This window comes from Myotis brandtii, unplaced genomic scaffold, assembly GCF_000412655.1.
Source record: "Myotis brandtii unplaced genomic scaffold, ASM41265v1 scaffold536, whole genome shotgun sequence".
Classification (NCBI taxonomy): Eukaryota; Metazoa; Chordata; class Mammalia; order Chiroptera; family Vespertilionidae; genus Myotis; species Myotis brandtii.
This window is the reverse complement of record NW_005369967.1, coordinates 1,200,752-1,221,982: the sequence shown is the minus strand read 5'-3', so window position 1 is coordinate 1,221,982 and position 21,231 is coordinate 1,200,752. Positions and strand designations below refer to the sequence as shown.

At 39.5% G+C, this 21,231-nt stretch overlaps 1 protein-coding gene across 13 annotated transcripts in view; it reads right to left on the bottom strand.

The window, feature by feature from the left end:
- Nucleotides 1-21,231, bottom strand: part of GPHN (gephyrin) — a 445,634-nt gene that overhangs the window by 171,860 nt on the left and 252,543 nt on the right. For 7 of the 13 annotated variants that reach the window (XM_005877905.2, XM_014549124.1, XM_005877907.2 and 4 more), the window contains 3 exons: nt 11,539-11,605; nt 5,181-5,453; nt 3,603-3,710 (listed from right to left, as the gene is read on the bottom strand). In XM_005877905.2, the coding sequence (XP_005877967.1) occupies nt 3,603-3,710; nt 5,181-5,453; nt 11,539-11,605 (448 nt within the window). The remainder of the gene's footprint in view (nt 1-3,602; nt 3,711-5,180; nt 5,454-11,538; nt 11,606-21,231) is intronic. The other 6 variants (XM_005877906.2, XM_014549126.1, XM_005877903.2 and 3 more) reach the window with 1 other exon arrangement.

Here is a 21,231-nt window from a genome sequence, read left to right as displayed (position 1 = left end):
GCCATGCCACGGTGCTCGTATTGTGCAGGAGTGGTTTCAAGAACATGAGGGAGACTTTACCTTGCTTAGGTGGCCCCCACAATCACCATATCTCAATCCAATTGAGCATTTGTGGGACGAAGTTAAAAGAGCCATCAGGCAGCTGGTTCCACAACCATTAAATCTCACAGAACTGGACAGTGCTGTTCATCAGGCATGGTGTCAGATTCCTCACATCACCTTTCAACATCTCTTGGAGTCAATGCCAAGAATTGCCGAAGTATTGAAAGCAAAAGGTGGCCCAATGAAGTACTGATGGGGTGGTCATAATAATCTGGCCACTTATGTTCAAATATATCCCACGTTCAAAGGCTGTCAAATAGCGTTGTTTACCCATATCTTCAGAAAAAAATCACTTCTACTGTCGTGGTAAACAACCTGCTTCCCTATTTAGAAAAGTCTGGCCCTCTAGCAACTTCAGTGCGAAATTATAGCTAATTTGCCTACAAACATCAGGTGGTCATAATAATCTGGTCACTCAGTACAGACACACACACACACACACACACACACACACACACACACACATATTAGAGGCCCGTTGCCTGAAAATTTGTGCAAGAGTAGGCCTTCCTTCCCTGGGCTGCTGGCACTGGCTTCCCTCTGGCACCCGGGACCAGGGCTTCCCTCCCTCTGGCCAGCCGCAGGCACCCGGGACCCCGGGCAGCTTCCTCTAGGCTGGGCCCCGGCTTTGTCAGGAAGTATGTCCAGAATGACGTTAGGAAGATGTCAGGTCTATCCGGTCTAATAAGCATATTACCCTTTTATTAGTGTGTGTGTGTGTGTGTGTGTGTGTGTGTGTGTGTGTATCTTGATTTCAGAGGGGAAGGGAGAGGGGGAGAGAGAAACATTAATATCATGGGTCTCAGCTGCCTCCTGCATGCCCCCTAGTGGGGATTGAACTCGCAACCTGGGCATGTGCCCTTGACCAGAATTGAACTCGGGACCCTGCAGTCTGTAGGCTGATGCTCTATCCACTAAGCCAAACCAGCCAGGGCACCACCAGTCACTTTTAGAATGTTATATTGCTTCTAGAAGAAACCCCGTGCCACCTTTCCCATCTAGCTGCCTGCCCCACCCAGCCATCTGCACACTGCTGTTTCAGACATTTCATGGGAATGGGACCATACACAATGGGCGTTTTGTGACCGGCTGCCTCACTTGGGTGTATACCTCGGAGTGGCGTGTTGCAGGGTCCTATGTGACTGATATTAATCATTTGAGGAGCGGCTGCACCATTTCCATTCCAACAGCAGTGTGTGAGGGCTCGGATTTGTCCACATCCTCGCCAACACTTGCTATCATGTAACTTTTGGTTCTAGCCTCCAAGGTGACCTCGGGGTCTCGCCGAAGCATTGCTCTCTAGAGCAACAATCTATGCTTCTCAATTCAGTTTTAAAAGTGGATGTTGTTTAAAATGTCTGCACAAACATGCCTATTGGTAAGTTTTTGCTGCTCAAGATCTGCTGTGACACAGCTTGCAAGGGCTAAGTCTGCCCCAGGCCAACCTCACCCCCCCGGCTGCCTGGTCCTGTCTGGTACCTGGGGAGGGCACCAGCCAACCCTCTGCAGGGCTGTTCACAGACTGCGTTGGGCTTTGGGAGCCGAGGGAGGAAGAGTGAGGTTCAGGAGCAGCTTTGGGGCCGTGCCTGTCGCAGTGACTGTGCTGCTCCCTACAGGCTGAGGTGAACGGTATGTGGGGGGCACCTTCTCTGAATGAAGCCATGGGAGCCCAGGAGCTCCTGGGTGCCCGTCTGCAGGCTCCACTGTGCCCACTGTCCTGGCTTCTACGCTGCCTGGCAAAGGTCCGATCAGCAAAAATGAAAACTTTAAAGAGGTGATGTGGGCTCCACCTCAGAGTGGCTCAGACATGGTTCACGGTCCCACGTGGGACTGCAGACACCAGTGGGGGTGGGCAGTGGCCACGCGGGCCCGGCATGGCCCTCTTCGTTGGGAGAGAAAGTCCACGGGGCTGACGGCTCCCTCTTCAAACACTGATCGCTGGTCACAGTCTGGCCCCCAACTCCCATCCACAGGCCCTCCTCACAAAGTAAAGGGTGCCAGGTGAGGCCTCTTCCTGGCCGTCCCCACAGACCCGTTGGTTCTCCTGAGTCTGTGGGGGCAGATTGTGGGGCTCCCTGCTGGGCAGCACAGCCACAGCTGCAGCCCTGAGGCCAGGCTGTGGGCTCGGAGCTGGGGTCCCCAGTGCCGCAGCCCCCTGATCAGCAGCACCCCTGATCCACAGCCCCCCTGATCTGCAGCTCCCTGATCCGCAGCCCCCTGTGCAGTGACTCTGGGCTCACTTTGAATGTGTCATTATTCCAGGCCCGAGGGTGTGCTGGCCGATAGGGGGCTGGCGGTGCTGGGAGCCTGCAGCTGCTCAAGTCCCTGCTGTTCAGTCGTGACCGTTATGGCGTCCGGGCTAATTTGCATATTTCTCTATTTTATATATATATAGATATATGGCTAATATGCAAAGTGTCCCCTTAGGAGTTCGACTGGGAGACTGGGAGTTTGATCGCTCATTATGATGTGAGCTGACCACCAGGGGGTGGTATGGAATGAAGGAAGGCCCTGCCTGGCAGCCAGAAGGCCCTGATCGGCCCTGATTGCTGGCCAGGCCTAGGGACCCTACCCGTGCACGAATTTCATGCACCGGGCCTCTAGTATAATAATAAATCATAATATGCTAATTAGACTTCCAGACTAAGTCGGGGCTGCGAGGGCCGAGGCAAGCCGCCACGGCTGCGAGGGCCGAGGCCCTTGCATGAATTTCATGTATTGGGCCTCTAATATCTATCTATCTATCTATTTATCTATCTATCTATCTATCTATCTATCTATCTATCTATCTATCCATCTATCTATCTATATTTTTTTTTTCCTTTTTTTGCAGCCATACTCTAAATTATCACTGCTTAGTCAGTTATACTTATCAGTTTAATCTTTCCTAGTCTGGCATTTCTTGCAAACTATCATTCAGCCAGTGACTAAAAGAAGTGATATGTATCCTTGAAAGTTTCTATCTTAGAAATCTCAGAATTTGTATCAAGACTCAACTCTTTAAATGGTTGTAATGAGAACATAGTGAAGGAAAAGAAAATAAGATGTAAAATCATGAGCAAAAAAACCCCAAGGTTAATACAAATGAAAATTAGCTTGAACAATCTGTTTAGATTTTAAGACATAGGCTGAACCTCTTAAAGAAATTACTTTAATTAAGCAGGGTAATTTATCTGAAGGTATTTGATAAAACTGCTAAAGAAAAAAAAAAACTTCTGAGCAATGAATTTCCTGGAAGTCATGTAATGAAAGCTCATTGCCACATACTTCAGAATCTTAATGATATTAGAGTAGTAATAATTTAGGTATAGGAGAAACTCTATTAAATTAAATTCTTCGATGAAATATAGTCAGTGGCACTTACACTTTCACAAGAAAGCACTGCTGAAGGTCCTTCTGAATAAAACATATTTCCCATAATATGTTATAGCCTACCTCTAAAGATAGGAGGTAGGTGGTATGCTTGCAAAATCATTAATGCAAAAGCCTCTTTGTCTTACCCGTTCATCTGCACTGCCTGTTGCATGATGGGAATAACTGATGAGACCAGGGATGGGCTGCTCACCATGTGCCATGATAACAGCAGGACTGGTGTAGAATGGATGCTTCTAATGCACAACACATAATAACTATGAATACAGTGACAAGAAAACATGAAACTATACAAGCAAAATGACTGGAAAGGAAAAAAGGTGAAAACAAATGGAACAATGAAATGTCAAATCAGCTTAGATTTCAAATGCTATAAGCTTTTTTCTTAAGATTGAAATTGGTGGTATTTTTTACTCTTTTAATTAAGAGTAAAAGAAAAAGAACATACATTGATTTTTAAATGTATATTATTCACCAATTAGTTCCAGCAAAACAAAACAAAATTCACATACATCTTAAATACTAGCCTTAAGTAAAAACTTAATGGATCATTAAATTGATCTGAAGATAGAATCATCTGTCTTCAGTGAAAGGATCACCTGCTGGTTGTCTGAATGTACACTTCAAAAGGATCTATATGATCCTTTCTATCTATATGTTGTCAAAAAACCCTCTCATGCAATCCTCATAGGCAAAATATCTGGATAATCCGTAAAATGTTAGGAATTGCTTAAGATAGTAATTGGATTTTTACTCTTTATGCTCTCAATCAATGAACAATCATTATTCCCAGAAGTGATATTTTACTTTTTGAAGATTTTAAAGCACACTGGGTAAAGCATACTAGGTATGGATAATAATGTAAATGATGTTCTGTGACTTAAAATGACTAAATTTATTCAAGTACCTCATGGTACCCTACTCCCTGCATTTCCCCAAAAGAGTTTTTAATATGTTGGTACTGTTCTAATAATATTACTTTATTAGATTAAAAATGCAAATACCTTATATCCATTTCCTGCCTACACCACTATGGTAATCTGTCATTTATTTAAATAACTGTTTAGTTAATTGCTGAAAACACTTACATTAAAATATCTTTATTAACCTTTTTAACTAATCTCTTGAATCATCTAGCAGTGGTTCTCAACCTTCCTAATGCCACGACCCTTTAATACAGTTCCTCATGTTGTGGTGACCCCCAACCATAAAATTATTTTCATTGCTACTTCATAACTGTAATTTTGCTACTGTTATGAATCGTAATGTAAATATCTAATATGCAGGATGTATTTTCATTGTTCGCGACCCACAGGTTGAGAACCACTGAATTACTGTTCCTTTAAGAAATTGTGCATATTTGATTTTTTGAATATGTGAACATTATATATTTATTATTACACAAAAATGACATCTCCAAAAAGTTCTTCAATGTCACATTGTTTATCACATTGTTTATCATTGCAGCTTTTACTTCACTAGGTAACAGCAGTATCTTGAATGCCTCAGAACTCAGAACAAGCTTCAAGGCTTTCAAGAACTCTACATTATGGAGGAAACAGCGGCGTCATGAGTATCTCTGTTCTTTTTAAAGAATGTAGTAAAGAGGTTTTAAACTTACGGAATGATGAGATGAGAAGAGGGATGAAATCAGTACATTTACCTGTGGGTCCTTTAGATTGCTGGGTCTCTCTCAGAAAGCTTACCTTGGCAGCAATGGCTGCTGCAGTTATATGTGATGAAGAACTATCTTCTGTTGAAGCAACACCACTGTCTTTCTTCTCTTCTTCCTCTTCTTCACATTGAACCCCTTTGTCTTCTGTCTGTTTATGGGGGCTAGTTGTGGGAGGAGGAGAAAGAGGAGGTGGTGGGGAAGGTAAATCTTCAAGTTCATCATGCACTTCCTTTACTTTTACAATGGCATCACGTAAAAGGTCAATGGCATGAGGTAGAGCTGGCAGTATGAACTGAAAGCATTCCTGTATGCAAGAGAAAGAAAAAAATGAAGATGAAGTACTTTTATAGGCATAAAAAATGGTAGCAATCAAACTTATTTGTGATTTTTGGATTTGCATTTCTTTTCATCAGTCTTAAGAATGAATCATATTTAAAGCATTATTGTTGTAATATGAAAAAGGAAGTAAGCATGTTGTATATTACAGTATTCTTTGAGGAACTACAGTACTATATAAGCACACAATATTTTTTTGACCAAAAATGTTTATACAACTTTGGGGTTCAAGGATATATTATGGGAAAAGAAAAAAAACAGTTTTTACCTCTCTAATTAGAGCAGAGCATTAGAACTAACAAACCACTTGAGGACTGAGCTATTTTATCCAGAGATCTAAAGTTCTGACTACCATCATAAAGTACAGCTAGTCAACATTAGATATAACTTTGTACAAAACACTGCATTAAAGTCAATACAGTCTCCTGCTCAGCTGCACACTATTACCTATAATGTACCATCAAAAAGAGAATAGGTGAGAATGTTAACCTTAGAACATTGGGTCATATATGTTTGGGGAATGTGTTGGGGCAGAGGTCTTTCTCTTTTATATTTAAAGTAACTTACCTTAAAATGTAAGATGTAAAAAAAGTATCTTGAATTTATGGAGGGTTACTGAAATACATGAAAGCATGCCCAATATTTTGATCTCTTTTTGCATAGCTCAATCACTTTACTGATAAAGATTGGATAGTAAAGGATTTAACCTTAACCAAAGAGAGGTTTGGCCTTTACTTTCAAATTTTGAGAGGTGATCTCTAGTGCCTTGGAATTTCATGCATGATAGAAATGTATTTGTTTGCTTGGGGGCTTTAGCTACTGGACAGCCTAACACTGATTTATTATGAGGGCTTCAGGAAACATTATTAGTTTTGCCTCTGGAAGGAACTAGAGAGTAAAATCACCAGTCTTCCCTCTGGAAAAGACTAGGCTAAATGTCAGCTTTGCAGGAAATATGTGATCAAGTCCCAATAAAAACTCTGGACACCATAGGCAAAAAGCCAGGGTACCTTGCTAGCAATAGTCTGTCTGTATCGTCTCATATTATGGAGAGTAGTTTAAGAGGATAACCAGAGTTCCTCATTTGGTACCTCTCTTAGACTCTGCCCTTTCTGCTTCTTCCCTTGGCTGATTTCAATCCATATTCTTTCCATGTAATATAACATATAACTGTGAGTATAACAGCTTTCAGTGAGTTCTATGAGTCCTATTGAATTAGTAAAACTGAGGGTGGTTTTAGAAATCCTTTGAATTGCAACTGGTGTCAGAAATGAGGGCAGTCTTGTAGTTGGCTAACTTTTGCAGTTGGCCAAAACTCCTTACAATTGGTATTAGAAGTGGGATTTGCTAGAAAGAGTGTGATGCATGAAACATGTGATCTGGGAGGAGGAAGGAAGAGAGGGTAAAGAATGATGAGTCTTTAAAGCCTGAGTGAACACAAAGTCACTCACAGAAAGGAAATGCAGCTGTGCTGCAATTAGTTATCGAAGATTAAAGTTAGCAATGGAATTTCGAAATGAAAGATCCAACTCCTAAGGAGCTGTGTTACTGAATGGATAAATAAATGTAAAATAACAAGAAACAAGGTACATATATAGTCCCTTGGTTACTGATATCTGTGCTAGCTAAAATTAATATAAGGGAGAATGTTGGAGTGGATCCTGAGGCTGAGCCAAGCTGAGATTTTGGCTTGTCCAATATATAGTTGCTAACCTCAGAGCTGCTTCCGAAGGAAAAAAGTTAGGTTAAAGTCATAAACAGTGAATAAAGTTAGATTAATTCATAAGAGAATAGGACTTGTCCTAGCAGGATAAAATTGGAGAATATCATGCTAATTAAAATAAATCAGACAGAAAAAGTGAAGAATCATATGATTTCACTCATATGTGGGATATAAAACTGAAAGCAACACATGAACAAACAAAACAAATAAAATCTCATAGACACAGACAACAGTATGGTAATTACCAGAGGGAAGCAGGGTTAAGAGGGTAGTAAAGGGTAAAGGGGGTCCAATATATGGTGACGGAAGAGATTCGACTGTGGGTGGTGGGCACACAAAATGCAATAATAGATGTATCATAGAATTGTACACTTAAAACCTATATAATGTTATTAACCATTGTTACCCCAATAAATTCAATTGAATAAAAAATAAATAAATGGCTGAATAAAGTGAGCACTGATGGGGGCAAAACAAAGGTCTTAATGTAGCATTGTTGTGGGTTGAGCACAGATAGGAGCAGTTGCTTGTCTCCTGATAGGAGTGTATTTGATTTCCTGGTGACTATGGCACTGCACCATCTAACAATGTAGTTTAATATGAGGGCTTTGGTCCTAAACAAATCTCTATTGAGAGGTCCTAAACAAATCTCTATTTAGTTTAGAAATATTTAAAAAGCGAGAAGACAAAGATGACTGTAAGAAAACTCACCTTGAATCACCTAACGTGATGGATGATCCCATAATCTAGTCAAGATAAGGCCTGACAAAAGGGTCTGGATCCCTTCGCCCAGTGTAGGCCTAGAAATCCAAGGCCATATGCACATAAATTGGTCAAATGGTCAGAAAATGGAGAAGAGATTTTGGGGGGACTTCTTGACATGGGAGTACCATGTACTGTGATTCTAAAACTTGTTAAGGTCCTAATTGGGGGATAATATTAGGTTGAGAGGGTATAGGAGCGCAATAGGGATTAAGGTGAAAGTTTGGATGAAAATAGCAGGTTTGTACAGTGAACTTTATGTGAAGTGGTGAGTCTCCTTTACCTGAATGTATTATGGGAATGGATATTGTGTTTGGAGAATTCTTCCCCTATCTAGTATTGTATGACAGAAGGCATGTAAACCCACTCTTCCATCCAATATAGATTGGATGTGCTAAGTGAAAATCAAAAGATCGTCTGAGCCCACACAGTTCATTCATTTGCTGTACAATAGCTTTGTGTAGAGTGCAAACTAGGACTTATGGCAAAACCTATGAGAGCTACCCAGCAACAACTGCTGAGATTTTGGTCCAGAAAATCTGTATTTGAGGAAACAATTACTAGCTTATTATTGAACTTTAATTGAAACTTCCCTTATTACTAAATGACATAGAATAATATAATCTTGAAACCTGAAATATCCATAATGTCTTAGGTAAGGTCAGAGAAATGTTCTAATGGGGAAGGCAATGCCTAGGAGAGTTCCATAATAAAATGGAAATGGTGGATATAGGATCATGCTACCAGGAGAATGCAAGGAGGTACTCACGAGCAGGTAGCCTCTTTTCACCTAGGGCCGACTTCGGAAGCACCTGAGGAGCTGCTGGATCCTATGGCCACTTAGGCCGCTTGGGCGGTGCCCTATAAACAGCTTTCTATTGATCAACAAAGAGCTGCTTGGTTTATGGATGGCAATTCCAAGGTGAAGGGACAGCATCCTGTTTGGAAGGCCGCCACTCTGATTGAAGAAGGTAAAAACAAATCAGCTCGATGGGCTGAACTGCATGATTTTTGGCCCTATATTTGGGTTTTAATTGAATCATGGGAAGTGTCTAATGGCCTGGCCATATGGTCAGGCAGAAGGACAATGGAAAACTGGTCTACTAAAGGGATTCCTGTATGGGGCATAGCCCCATGAAAATCACCCTGGCAATGCAAGGGGTATATTAAAGTAAGATATGTTAATGCCCATCAAAAGAACCCCCTTCCAGAATTGGAAACTGATTGAAACTGGTGAGCAGGTATTGATGTGCCTTCTTGATATGGCCACCTGGACCCATGAGATGAGTGAACATTAGGGGGCTGCAAGATGGGATGAATGTAGATATATTCGTCTTGCACTTTCTGAGACACACAATGCCAACAAGGACTGTTCTGTCTGCTAACAAGAGAGACAGAGACGGCACAGGGCTATACAGCAGATTCCACGGGGAAAGGTCTTTCACATAGATGGCAAGTTGGCCTGATGCCAGTAGTCTCTGGAGGCTACAAATTTGTCCTAACAGGAATAGACACTTACTCTAAATTGGGCTTTGCTTACCCAGTGGTAGATACAAATGCTCAGTGTACTATGAAAGGCCCAGAGCAGAAGATAGTATATCAATGACCATTATACCAAGGAACACACTTTCATCTAGAGCAATGATTTGATAGAAAATTGGAATGGACAATGAAACACTTGTCTCAAAGGGGAGGAGATAAAGACATGAAGGGCTGGCTTACGTATACACCTTCATTGGTGTGTGATCATACTCAACATGAGGGAGTCCAAGGGATGGTGCCCATTAGACAGATTCCTCTACTTTTCTGGGGAAGAGAGGGTTGGGGGAAGATGCTCTAATGACATACTTTTTACTTTAGGACATTACTTTTTTCCCCCATGTCACCTCAATTTCCCCCCCTATCAGATGTAGTGGTCCTAAACCAGGACTGCAACTGTGAGTGCCTACTAGTTCTATATGTAAGTAATCCTACCTTATATGAAAGGAAATGAACTGGGTGGGAGGCACTTGCTAAAGAGGTATTACTGGTGGCAATCTGGATCACATACTGGCCAAACTAATTGTCTCATCAAAGATTTTCAAAGGAAAAGTTTGGGTATAATGGAGAGAAGAAATGGTACCTAAAGGTAAATGAGTGAATAAATGGTTTATGCAATGAGGGCAATCCAATATATTGGTGTATCAAAAGAGGTTTAGAACAAGAGATGATGTTGTTTCTTAGCTCAGTTGTAACAGATGCCAGAAAGGGAAAAGCCATATGTTGTTGAGACTACTGCTTCTGGAACATGACAAACCTTAAATCTGAGTAGCATCATTCTAGGAGGCATTGTTGTCATATGATATGATGATGGACAAGGGTAACTTTAATGTATGTGCAGGAATTCAACTATGTGCCAATATCTTCTGACTTTTATTTTTCACATTATATTTACTACTATACTGTGATATGTTATAATACTGGCACTTTAGTAAGATTATAAAACTGGTTATATGTACTGAGAAACAGAGTTAAAGCCTCCTCAAAATTGTAATACCAATGGAAAATGACTGACCTTAGCAACAGAGCTAATTTCTATGGTAAATAGTTCTATGTGAATATATCATAAACTACAAATAGTAGTTAAAGGTGAAAAATCAGTAAATTAGTACAAAAAATATGAAAATGTATGTAATGGCTATAGAGGATGGATTAGCTATTTCTTGAAATCTACCCCAGTCCCACACTGGCTTCTCCAAATCTTAGGCATATTCACACTTTTATTGTTTTTGTGTCTATAATAAAAATGCTATAGTCAATATAGATATCCAGTCAAACAAATACAATCATTTAGCTTTCATATAGCCTTGGCCAAAGGCTAGGGAGTAGTTTGTCTAATAATGAATTAACTTTATTCAAAGAGAGTCTGGTTTTTGCCCTCAGTAACTGATAAGTGATAGGAGTGTTTTTGTACTGGGAAAGTACAAAGACACCAGACAGTCTAACAGTGTGATTTATTATGGGGCTTTGGGCAATGTGCTAACAGTTTTACTTCTGGAAAGTGTTGGACATTAAAGGTATCAGCCCAACTTCTGGGAAGGGCTAGAGACTAAAAGTCAGCCATATGAGCAGTATTTGATGAGCCGTAGTAAAACTTTGGACACCAAAGGCTTGGATCTTCCCTGATTGGCAATGCTCCCTGTGTTGCTACACATTGATGCCAGGAGATTTTAATGCATTTCTAACTCCACAGGGAGAGGATAACAGACGTTCCTACTTGGTAACTCTCCTGTACTCTGTCTAATGCACTTCTTCCCTTGGTGGATTTTAACCTGCATCCTTTCCCTGCAATAAGCCATAATTGTGGGTATACCTCTTCAGTGAGTTCTGTGAGTCTTTTTAATGAATTATTGAAGCTGAGAGTGGTTTTGGAAATGTACTGAATTGCAATTGGTGTCAGAAGTGAGGGTAGTCTTGTGGAGTGCTCCAACTCTTCAGTTGGCTAAATTTCACAGCTGGCCAAAACTTTGTACACTAAACCATATAATTCTCAAGAACATTAAATCATATAATTCTCAAGGTTTCTTACCTGAGATCCCTTCTTGCTACCTGGCAAGTTAATTATGAGAGTTTTCCCTCTGATTCCACATACAGGCCTAAAAGGAAAGATAAACTGGATGAATACTAAATGGTAACGAAAAGCTGGTTTAAATATATTAAACAACAAGAATCAATCACTGTTCTTTACATGAGAACAATTGTTTTAGAAATATAATTGTTGTGGCTAGAGATTCACCAATTGGTATACAAATTGGGAAATCTGGCTGAGGTTTTTACAATAATGGTCAGTGTGGTGGATGGGAAAAAAGCACTGAACATGGAATCAGAATAAATTAAAGCCACTTTAAAGAAATAATGGTCAAATTATCTTTCTCTAACTTCAGGTTCTTGATAACTCATACGGTTATAAGATTTTAATGAGACAGTGTATCAAAATACTTAACATAATATTTAACTTTAAAAATGTAACACATAAGGTGCTCAAGAGCTAAATGAGGCATTTGAGTTCTTAGGAAGTCATTAAGTTTTAAAGTAAAATAAGGTGTCTAGTAAATGAATGGCAGTTGGGAGTTTGGAGAGCTCGGTTGTTAACAGATCCATTGATAAAGAGTCAATTTAAAGTAAAAGGTCTTTCATAGGTCACTGTCAATTTCCAAGCCACTTTAATCTAAGTGGTTATATAAGAAACATAAACACTAGAAAAGGACTGGAAGACTGAGATAAAAATTGAAGGCCTGGATTTCATATGAGAATTGTAATCATTCTCTGGCAATATCTCATGGTCATTATTTGAAAACAAAAGTATTGATTAGTCTATTCCTAAAATTGCGCAGCTAATGTTTAAAAGTCATATAAGAATATTTTCCCCAAACTTCTATTCTTTAACTACTCTAGAGTTTATTCTTTAACTACTCTCCCTCTCTGAAATAACCTAAAATTATCTCCTATTTTGTTTTTTTATTTTCCTATTCACGAAGAGAAGAGTTTATAGCTATTTATTTAAAACTTTCCATATTCTTTTGTTTTCAATTGTAATATAATTGACAAATAACATTGTATTAGTTTTAGGTGTAGAACATAATGATTTGATATATGTACTGCAAAATAATTATCACAATAAATTTAGTTAACATCCATCACTTCAGTTACAGTTTTTCTTCTTGTGATGAGAACTCTTACAATTTACTGTCTTGGAAACTTTCAAACATACAATACAGGATTATTAACTACTGTACATTACACCTCCAGAATCATATATATATATGTATACATGTATGTATACATATATATACATGATATACATGTATACATGATATACATGTATATATGTATGTATATGTATATGTATATATATCAATCAAAGGCTAATATGCAAAGTGTCCCCGCAGTTCAACCAGGAGTTCTATCATATGCTATGACAACTTGCACTGACCATCAGGGGGTGGCACAGAATGAAGGCAGGCCCTGGCTGGCAGCCAGCAGCAGGGGAAGGGAGGCCCCGGCTAGCAGCCAGAAGGCCCCGATTGGCCCTGATTGCTGGTCAGGCCTAGTGACCCTATTTTGTGCACCGGGCCTCTAGTTTATTTATAAGTGGAAGTTCTTACCTTTTAAACACCGTTGCCCATTTTACCCACTCCTCAATCCTGCCTCTGGCAACCATCAATCTGTTCTCTATGTCATGGGTCTGCTTATTTTTAAATTCCACATATGAAATTATATAGTATTTTTTCCCCCTCTGATTTCACTTAGTAAATACACTCAAGGTCCATCCATGTTGTTGCAAGTGGCAGGATTTCCTTTTTTTGTGTATGTGTGTGGCTGAATATTTCATTGCACATATATATGTTCTTCCCCAGGATAGGAAATTTTTAGTCATGATTTCTTCAAAAACTATGTATATATTTTTTCTTTATTCATTCATCAATTGATGGAATCCTAGGTTCTTTCTATCTTTTTGTGATTATAAACAATGATCCAATGAACATGGGGGTGCAGGTATCTTTTTGAGACAGTGACTATCATTTCCTTTGGATAAATAACCAGAAGTAGAATAGCTGGATCAGATGGTACTTCTACTTTTAATTTCTGATGAACCTCCATACTCTTTTCATAGTAGATTAACCAATTTACATTCTCACCAACATTGTACAAGAATTCTCTTTTCTCCACATCCTCTTATCTCCTGTATTTTGATAATGGACATTCTAACAAGTGTGAGATGATAACTCATTGTCCTTTGGTTTTACGTGTTCCTGATGATTAGTGATATCGATTGACCACTTTTCATGTACCCGTTGGCCATCTGGATGTCTTCTTTGCAAAAATGTATATTCGATTATCCTCTGCTCATGTTTAAATTAGATTATTTGGTTTTTCGATTGAGTTATATGACTTCTATAATTTGGATATTAACCTCTTATCAGATATATTATTTGCAAATATTTTCTCCCATTCTGTAAGTTGCCTTTTCATTTGGTTGACGGTTTCCTCTGCTGTACAGAAAGTTTTCAGTTTTATGTTGCCCCACTTGCTGATTTTTGCTTTTGTTGCCTTTTTTTTGAAGTTAATTCCAGAAAAGCACTGCCAAGAATAATGTTCAGGAGCTTACTCCCTATGTTTTCTTCTAAGAGATTTATGGCTTCAGATATTACATTCAAGTCTTTAATCCATCTTCAGCTTCAGGTATTACATTAAAGTCTTTAATTCATATTAGTTGATTTTTGTGTATGGTGTAAGACAGGGGTCATATTTTGTTCTTTTGCATGTGGCTATATAGTTTTTCCAACACCATTTATTGAAGAGACTACCCTTTCCCCAGGGTATATTCTTGGTTCCTTTGTTATAAATTAATAGACCATACATATGTGGGTTTATTTATAGATTCTCTATTTTGTTCCACCTATCTGTGTATCTGGTTTTATGCCAATACCATACTGTCTTGATTACTAAAGCTTTGTAATATACCTTGAAATCAGGAAGTGATTTTTCATTTTTCTAAAGATGCTTTGCTATTAGGGTCTTTTATGGTTCCATTAGGATTATCCTATTTTCATGAAAAAATGCCACTGAAATTCTGATAAGGATTGCAATGAATGTGCAGATTTTAACAATATTAATTCTTCCGATCCATGAGCACACAATATCTTTCTATATTAGACTTCAATTTCTTTCATCAATGTCTTATAATTTTCAGTGTACAGATCTTTCACTTCCTTGGTTAAATTCATTCCTAGGTAGCCTATTCTTTTGATGCAATTATATATGGGATTGCTTTTTTTAAAATTTCTCTTTCTGATAGTTCATTATTACTGTATAGAAATGCAACTAATTTTTATATATTGACTAGAGGCCTGATGCATGACATTCATACAAGAGTAGGCCTTCCCTCCACCAGCTGACAGCATCGGCTTCCCTCTGGCACCCGAGACCCAGGCTTCCCTCACAGCCCCAGCTTCATCTGGAAGATCGTCAGGTCTAATTAGCATATAATGCTTTTATTATTATAGACTTTGTATCCTGCAACTTTATTGATTGAATTTATTCATTCTAATTTTTTTTTGTGTGTGTGAAGTCTTTATTGTTTACCATATATAATATGCCATTTACAAATAGAAGCAATTTTACTTCCTCCTTTCTATTTTGGGTGGCATTTTTTCCCCTTTTATTTGCATAATTGCTCTGGCTAAGACTTCCTGTACTATCTTGAATAAAAGTGGCAAGACTAGTTGTCCTTGTCTTGTTCCTGATATTAGAGGAAAAGTTTTCAGTTTTTCACCACTGAGTATGTTGTTAGCTATAGATCTGTCATATATGACTTTTCTTATGTTGAGATACATTTCTTCTATATTCACTTTGTTAAGTTTCCATTATGAATGAATGTTAACTTAGGTCAAATGCATTTTCTGCATCTATTGAGATGATCACATGATATTTGTTATTTTGTTAAAATGGTCTATCATATTGATGAATTAGTGGCTATTAAACCATCCTTGCATCCCTGGAATAACCAGTTCATCATAATGTATTATTCTCTTAATGCAGTGGTTCTCAACCTTCTGGCTCTTTAAATACAGTTCCTCATGTTGTGACCCAACCATTATTTTCGTTGCTACTTCATAACTGTAATGTTGCTACTGTTATGAATCGTAATGTAAATATCTGATATGCAGGATGGTCTTAGGTGACTCCTGTAAAAGGGTCATTCTACCGCCAAAGGGGTTATGACCCACAGGTTGAGAACCGCTGTCTTAATGCAATGTTGTAGTCAGTTGGCTAATATTTTGTTGAGAATTTTTGCATCTATGTTCATCAGGTCTATTAGCCTATAATTTTGTTTTCCTGTACTGTCTTTGATTGGTTTTCATATCAGGGTAATGTTGGCCTTGTAAATGATTGGGGAAGTGTTCGCTCCTCTTCTATTTTTGGGAGAATTTTTATTACTTTTGAGAAGGAATTGTATTAATTCTTCTTTAAATATTTGGTGGAATTATCCAGTGAAACCATCTGGTCCTGCACTTTGTTTTTTGAGAGGTTTTAGGTTTACTAACTCAATCTCCTTACTAATAATTGGTCTGTTCACATGTTCTACTTTTAAATTCTAAATTGAACTATATACTTACCTTTACTAGAGAAATTTATACTTTCATATAGTTTTCCTGTTACTGATTAGTACCCTTTGTTTCAGCTTAAAGAAGTCCCTCTAACATTTCTTGTAAGGCCTGTCTAGTTACAACATTGTTGAACTAGATGAAGTCCTTCAACATTTTCTTGTCTTATATACTCTTCTTCTCTCCTTCAATTCTGAAGGACAATTTTGTTGGGTAGAGTATATTGGTTGAAAAGCTCTTTATTTCTTTCAGCACTTTAAATATATCATGCCACTCCCTTCTGGCCTACAAAGGTTTTTGTTTTAATCTTCACCTGAGAATATGTTTTCATTAAATTTTTTAGACCAAAAAGAAGGATGAGGGGGAGAGGGAGAGGGAGAAGGAGAGAAAAACACTGATTGGTTGCATCCTGTAAGCACCCTAACTGAGGATCAAACCTGTAACCTAGGAATATGCTCTGACTGGGACTCAAACCCACAACCTTTCTGGGGTACAGGATGATGCTCCAACGAACTGACCCACCTGGCCAGGATGAAAGTTTTTGCTGAAAAATCTATTAATAATCTTATGGGAGTTTCCTTATATATAAGCGAAAAAATGTATACACACCTTAATAGCTGATTCTATTACATTTTTTATTTTTTAAAAAAAATATATTTTATTGATTTTTTACAGAGAGGAAGGGAGAGGGATAGAGAGTTAGAAACATCGATGAGAGAGAAACATCGATCAGCTGCCTCTTGCACACCCCCTCCTGGGGATGTGCTCGCAACCAAGGTACATGCCCTTGACTGGAATCGATCCCAGGACCCTTCAGTCCACAGGCCAACGCTCTATCCACTGAGCCAAACCGGTTAGGGCAATTATACTACATTTTTTAAAATGAAACTTTAATAAACACTGTCTTTATAATTATGTAAAGTGTATACACATTTTTTGGGATACCCTATAGTTGTTCTCTTGCTGCTATTAATATTCCCTCTTTAATATTTGATAATTTAATTTCAATGTGTCTTTGTGTGGGTCTCTTTAGGTTTTTCTTATTTGGACATCTGTGGGCTTCCTGGATCTGAATATCTGTTTCCTTCCCCAGGTTAAGGACATTTTCAGCCACGGTTTCTTCAAATAAATTTCCTGGCCCTTTTTCTTTCTTCTCTCCTTCTGGGATCCTTATAATGTGAATATTAATCCACTTGATGTTGTCATGTGAGTCCCTTAAGCTATCTTTACCATTTTTCTTGTTTGTTGAGGTAGGCCTGTAGAGCTATAAACTTCCCTCTCAGGACTGCTTTCATTGTATCCCAAAGGTTTTGGATTGTTGTGTTTTCATTGTTTAGTTTCCACAGGATGTTTTTAATTTCTTCTTTGATCTCATTGGTAACCCAATCAATATTTAATAACATGCTATTCAGCTTCCAAGTGTTTGAGTATTTTGGGTTGTTTTTATTGTAGTTTATTTCTAACATTATGCCATCGTGGTCTGAGAAGAAGCTTTTTATGATTTCAATCTTCTTGAATTTGGGGAGACTTTGCTTGTGACCCAATATGTGGTCTATTTTTGAATATGTCCCATGAGCACCTGAGAGGAATGTATATTCCATGGCTTTGGGGTGAAGTGTTCTGAAGATGTCAATTAAGTCCATCTGATCTAGTGAGTCATTTAGGATTGCTGTTTCTTTGCTGATTGTTTGTCTAGAGGACTTATCCAGTGATGTCAGTGGTGTATTAAAGTCCCCTACTATGATTGTATTGTTGTCGATCTCTCCTTTGATATCTTCCAGGAGTTTTTTTATGAATTTGGGTGCTCCTGCATTGGGTGCATATATGTTTACCAGGGTTATATCTTCTTGTTGTATTGATCCCTTTAGTATTATGAAGTGGCCTTCCTTATCTCTGGTTATGGCCTTCACTTTGAGATGTATTTTGTCCGATATAAGTATTGCTACCCCAGCTTTCTTTTCCTTTCCATTTGCGTGAAAGATATTTTTCCATCCCTTCACTTTCAGTCTGTGTGAGTCCCTTCTAATGAGGTGGGTCTCTTGTAGACAGCAGATGTATGGGTCATGTTTTTTTATCCATTCAGCCACTCGATGTCTTTTGGTTGGAGCATTTAGTCCGTTTACATTTAAAGTTATTATTGAAAGGTACTTGTTTGTAGCCATTTCTTTTTTTGTGTGTGTGGCTGTTTTCTTTCTGAGCTTGTTATTTCTTCTTTTTACACCAGTCCCTTTAGCATTTCTTGCATGGCTGGCTTGGTGGTGATAAACTCCCTTAGCCTTTTTTTGTCTGTGAAGCTTCTTATTTCCCCTTCAATTTTGAATGAAAGCCTTGCTGGATAGAGTATTCTTGGATTCAGTCCTTTGCTTTGCATCACTTTGTAGATTTCTGTCCATTCTTTTCTGGCCTGATGTGTTTCTGTTGAGAAATCATTTGATAATCTAATGGGAGATCCCTTGTATGTAACTTTCCGTCTCTCTCTTGCAGCCTGTAAGATTCTCTCTTTGTCCTGAACATTTGCCATGGTAATTATGATGTGTCTTGGTGTGGGTCTTTTCGGATTCACCTTGTTTGGGACTCTCTGGGCTTGTGTGACTTTTTTCTTCCCCACCTCAGGGAAGTTTTCTGATATTATTTCTTCGAATAGGTTTTCTAATCCATGTTCATCTTTCTGTTGTTCTGGCACCCCTATTATTCGTATGTTGTTTCGTTTCATGTTGTCCCAAAGCTCCCTTAGGCTCTCCTCCTGTCTTTTAATTTTTTTCTCCATTTGCAGTATAGTTTGGGTGTGTTTTGCTTCCTTGTCTTCTAATTCACTAATTCGGTCCTCCGCTTCTCCTAGTCTACTGTTGATACTTTCAATGGAGTTTTTTATGGCAGCTATATCACTCTTCATTTCTTCTTGGGCCTTACTTAAGTTGTTGATTTTTTCATCTGTTTCTTCTAGCTTCTTGCATATGGTATTGAATTTTTCATCTGATTCTTCTAGCTTCTTGCATATGGTATTGAATTTTTCATCTGATTCTTCTAGCTTCTTGCATATGGTATTGAATTTTTCATCTGATTCTTCTAGCTTCTTGCATATGGTATTGAATTTTTCATCTGATTCTTCTAGCTTCTTGCATATGGTATTGAATTTTTCATCTGATTCTTCTAGCTTCTTGCATATGGTATTGATTTTTTCCTCCGACCGGTGCATGTACTCTAGGACCCTTATTCTGAATTCTTTTTCCGTCATGTTGCATGCCTCTGTCTCACTTAGCTGCTTTTCTGGCGAGTCCTCCTTCTCTTTCCTTTGGGGGTTTCTTTGTCTACCCATGTTTGATCTCACTGACATATCTAGTTGTTGAGTCGTTCAGTGGCTGCTCCCTGGGTGGCAGTGGCTCCTCGGGCTGTGGTTGCTCCTTGGGCGGTTGTGGTAGCAGTGGCTCCTCCGTTGATAGCAGGGCCTCTGGTGGGTGCTGTTCACAGCTGTGGTGGCTCTTCTGGCAGGTGGAGGGAGGCTTCACACACAGTAACTGTTCCCCAGACAGAGCGTGTGGAGATCAGGAGGCCGCTGTTGCTTGAATCTGCTGCGTTGATTTAAAGGCACAAAATACAACACAACAAGGCACAACGTACCAGGGAAGGGGGGATGGGCTCTGTTACTCACGGATCTGCCGCGGGGATCTCTGAACTTTTGGTGTCCGCAGGTCTGTAGCTGTGGTCACAGGTCTCTGTCCCCAGTGGCTGCAGGGTCCTCCCAGAGCTGGTTTTTTAATCTTTACCCTGCTCTGCGTTGTTGGTGGGACTCAATCTTTACCATTTTTCTTTTTCCCTTTTACTCCTCTGATGGATGAATTTCATTGCCTTGTCTTCAAGTTTGCTGATCCTCTCTTCTGTTTCATCTAGTGTGGTTGATCCCCTCTACTGTATTTTTTCAGTTCATTTATTGTATTCTTCAGATCTGTGGTTTTTGTTTGGCACTTTATTATATTTTCTCTTTGTTGATATTCTCACATTGTTCATACATTGTTCTCCTGACCTTGATGAGAACAATGTATTCTGAATTCTTTATCAGGCAAATCACTATTTTCCATTTCATTAAGGTCTTTTCCTGAGGTTTTGATATACTATGCATACAAAATTGGATTAATACATGCCTCTGGGATTCTTGTAAGTTCATCCCATCCATGATAATATAATTTATTTTCTAAGTATCATGGCCATGAATTTATCCTTATTAACAATAATGTTGTGTCTATAGTTTAAAAAGTTTATCATGTGTTATGGAACACAGAATCTATTTTCCAAGAATCCTATCTAATAATAGACAAACATGGTAATTGACCATACCTTCGCTATGCCTCCCATGGGCTAATCAGCATGATATGCAAATTAACAGCCAACAAAGATGGCGGCTAATTTGCATACTGCAGGCAGGGCGGGACAGCGCGAGCTGCCAGCGCACCACCAACCAGGGCAGCCTCAGAAGACCCAGAAACCTGGACCCAGAAGCCCCAGCAGCCGGTTTTGCCTTGCAGCCCGGGAACCGCCCATCAGCGGGTCCGGGGCGGCAAGGCAATGCCTGCCCCCAGAAGCCCCAGCTACTTTAAAAATAGAACGATCTCCTTTTGAACCAATCTGTTTAGATTCAGGATTAGTAAAACAGTATGGAACTAATGAAATACAGTGATAGGAATTAGGAAGTGCGATACTGATGGTTCTGGGCATGTGAAGGGTGAGGGACAGAAGGGTACACAAGGTCTTCCCTTCAGTTCTGCTGGAGAGATGAGCTCCCAGGACCCGAGCTGCTCCATGCCCAGAGGAGGTGGGTGTGGTCAGTGGCTCTGTTTCAGAACTTCCTGCCAAGCAGAGACCTTACCCGACCCACAGGAACCTTTTTACTCCAGAAAACAGAAACAGCCAGTTCCCAATGGGCATGGGAAAACCAGTGTCCTCTCCTGTGCAAGGCGTCCTGATGGGGTGACAGGGGAGGTGGACGAGGGGGGCAGTGCAGAGTTGTTAGGCAGCTGGAGTGGGAGTGGAAAGGCCATGAAATGTCCACAGTCCTGGCTGTGCCCACGGCCTGGGCTGCTCCTCCAGGCCCTGGCTGAGGGATTAGGGCTGATTCTCTC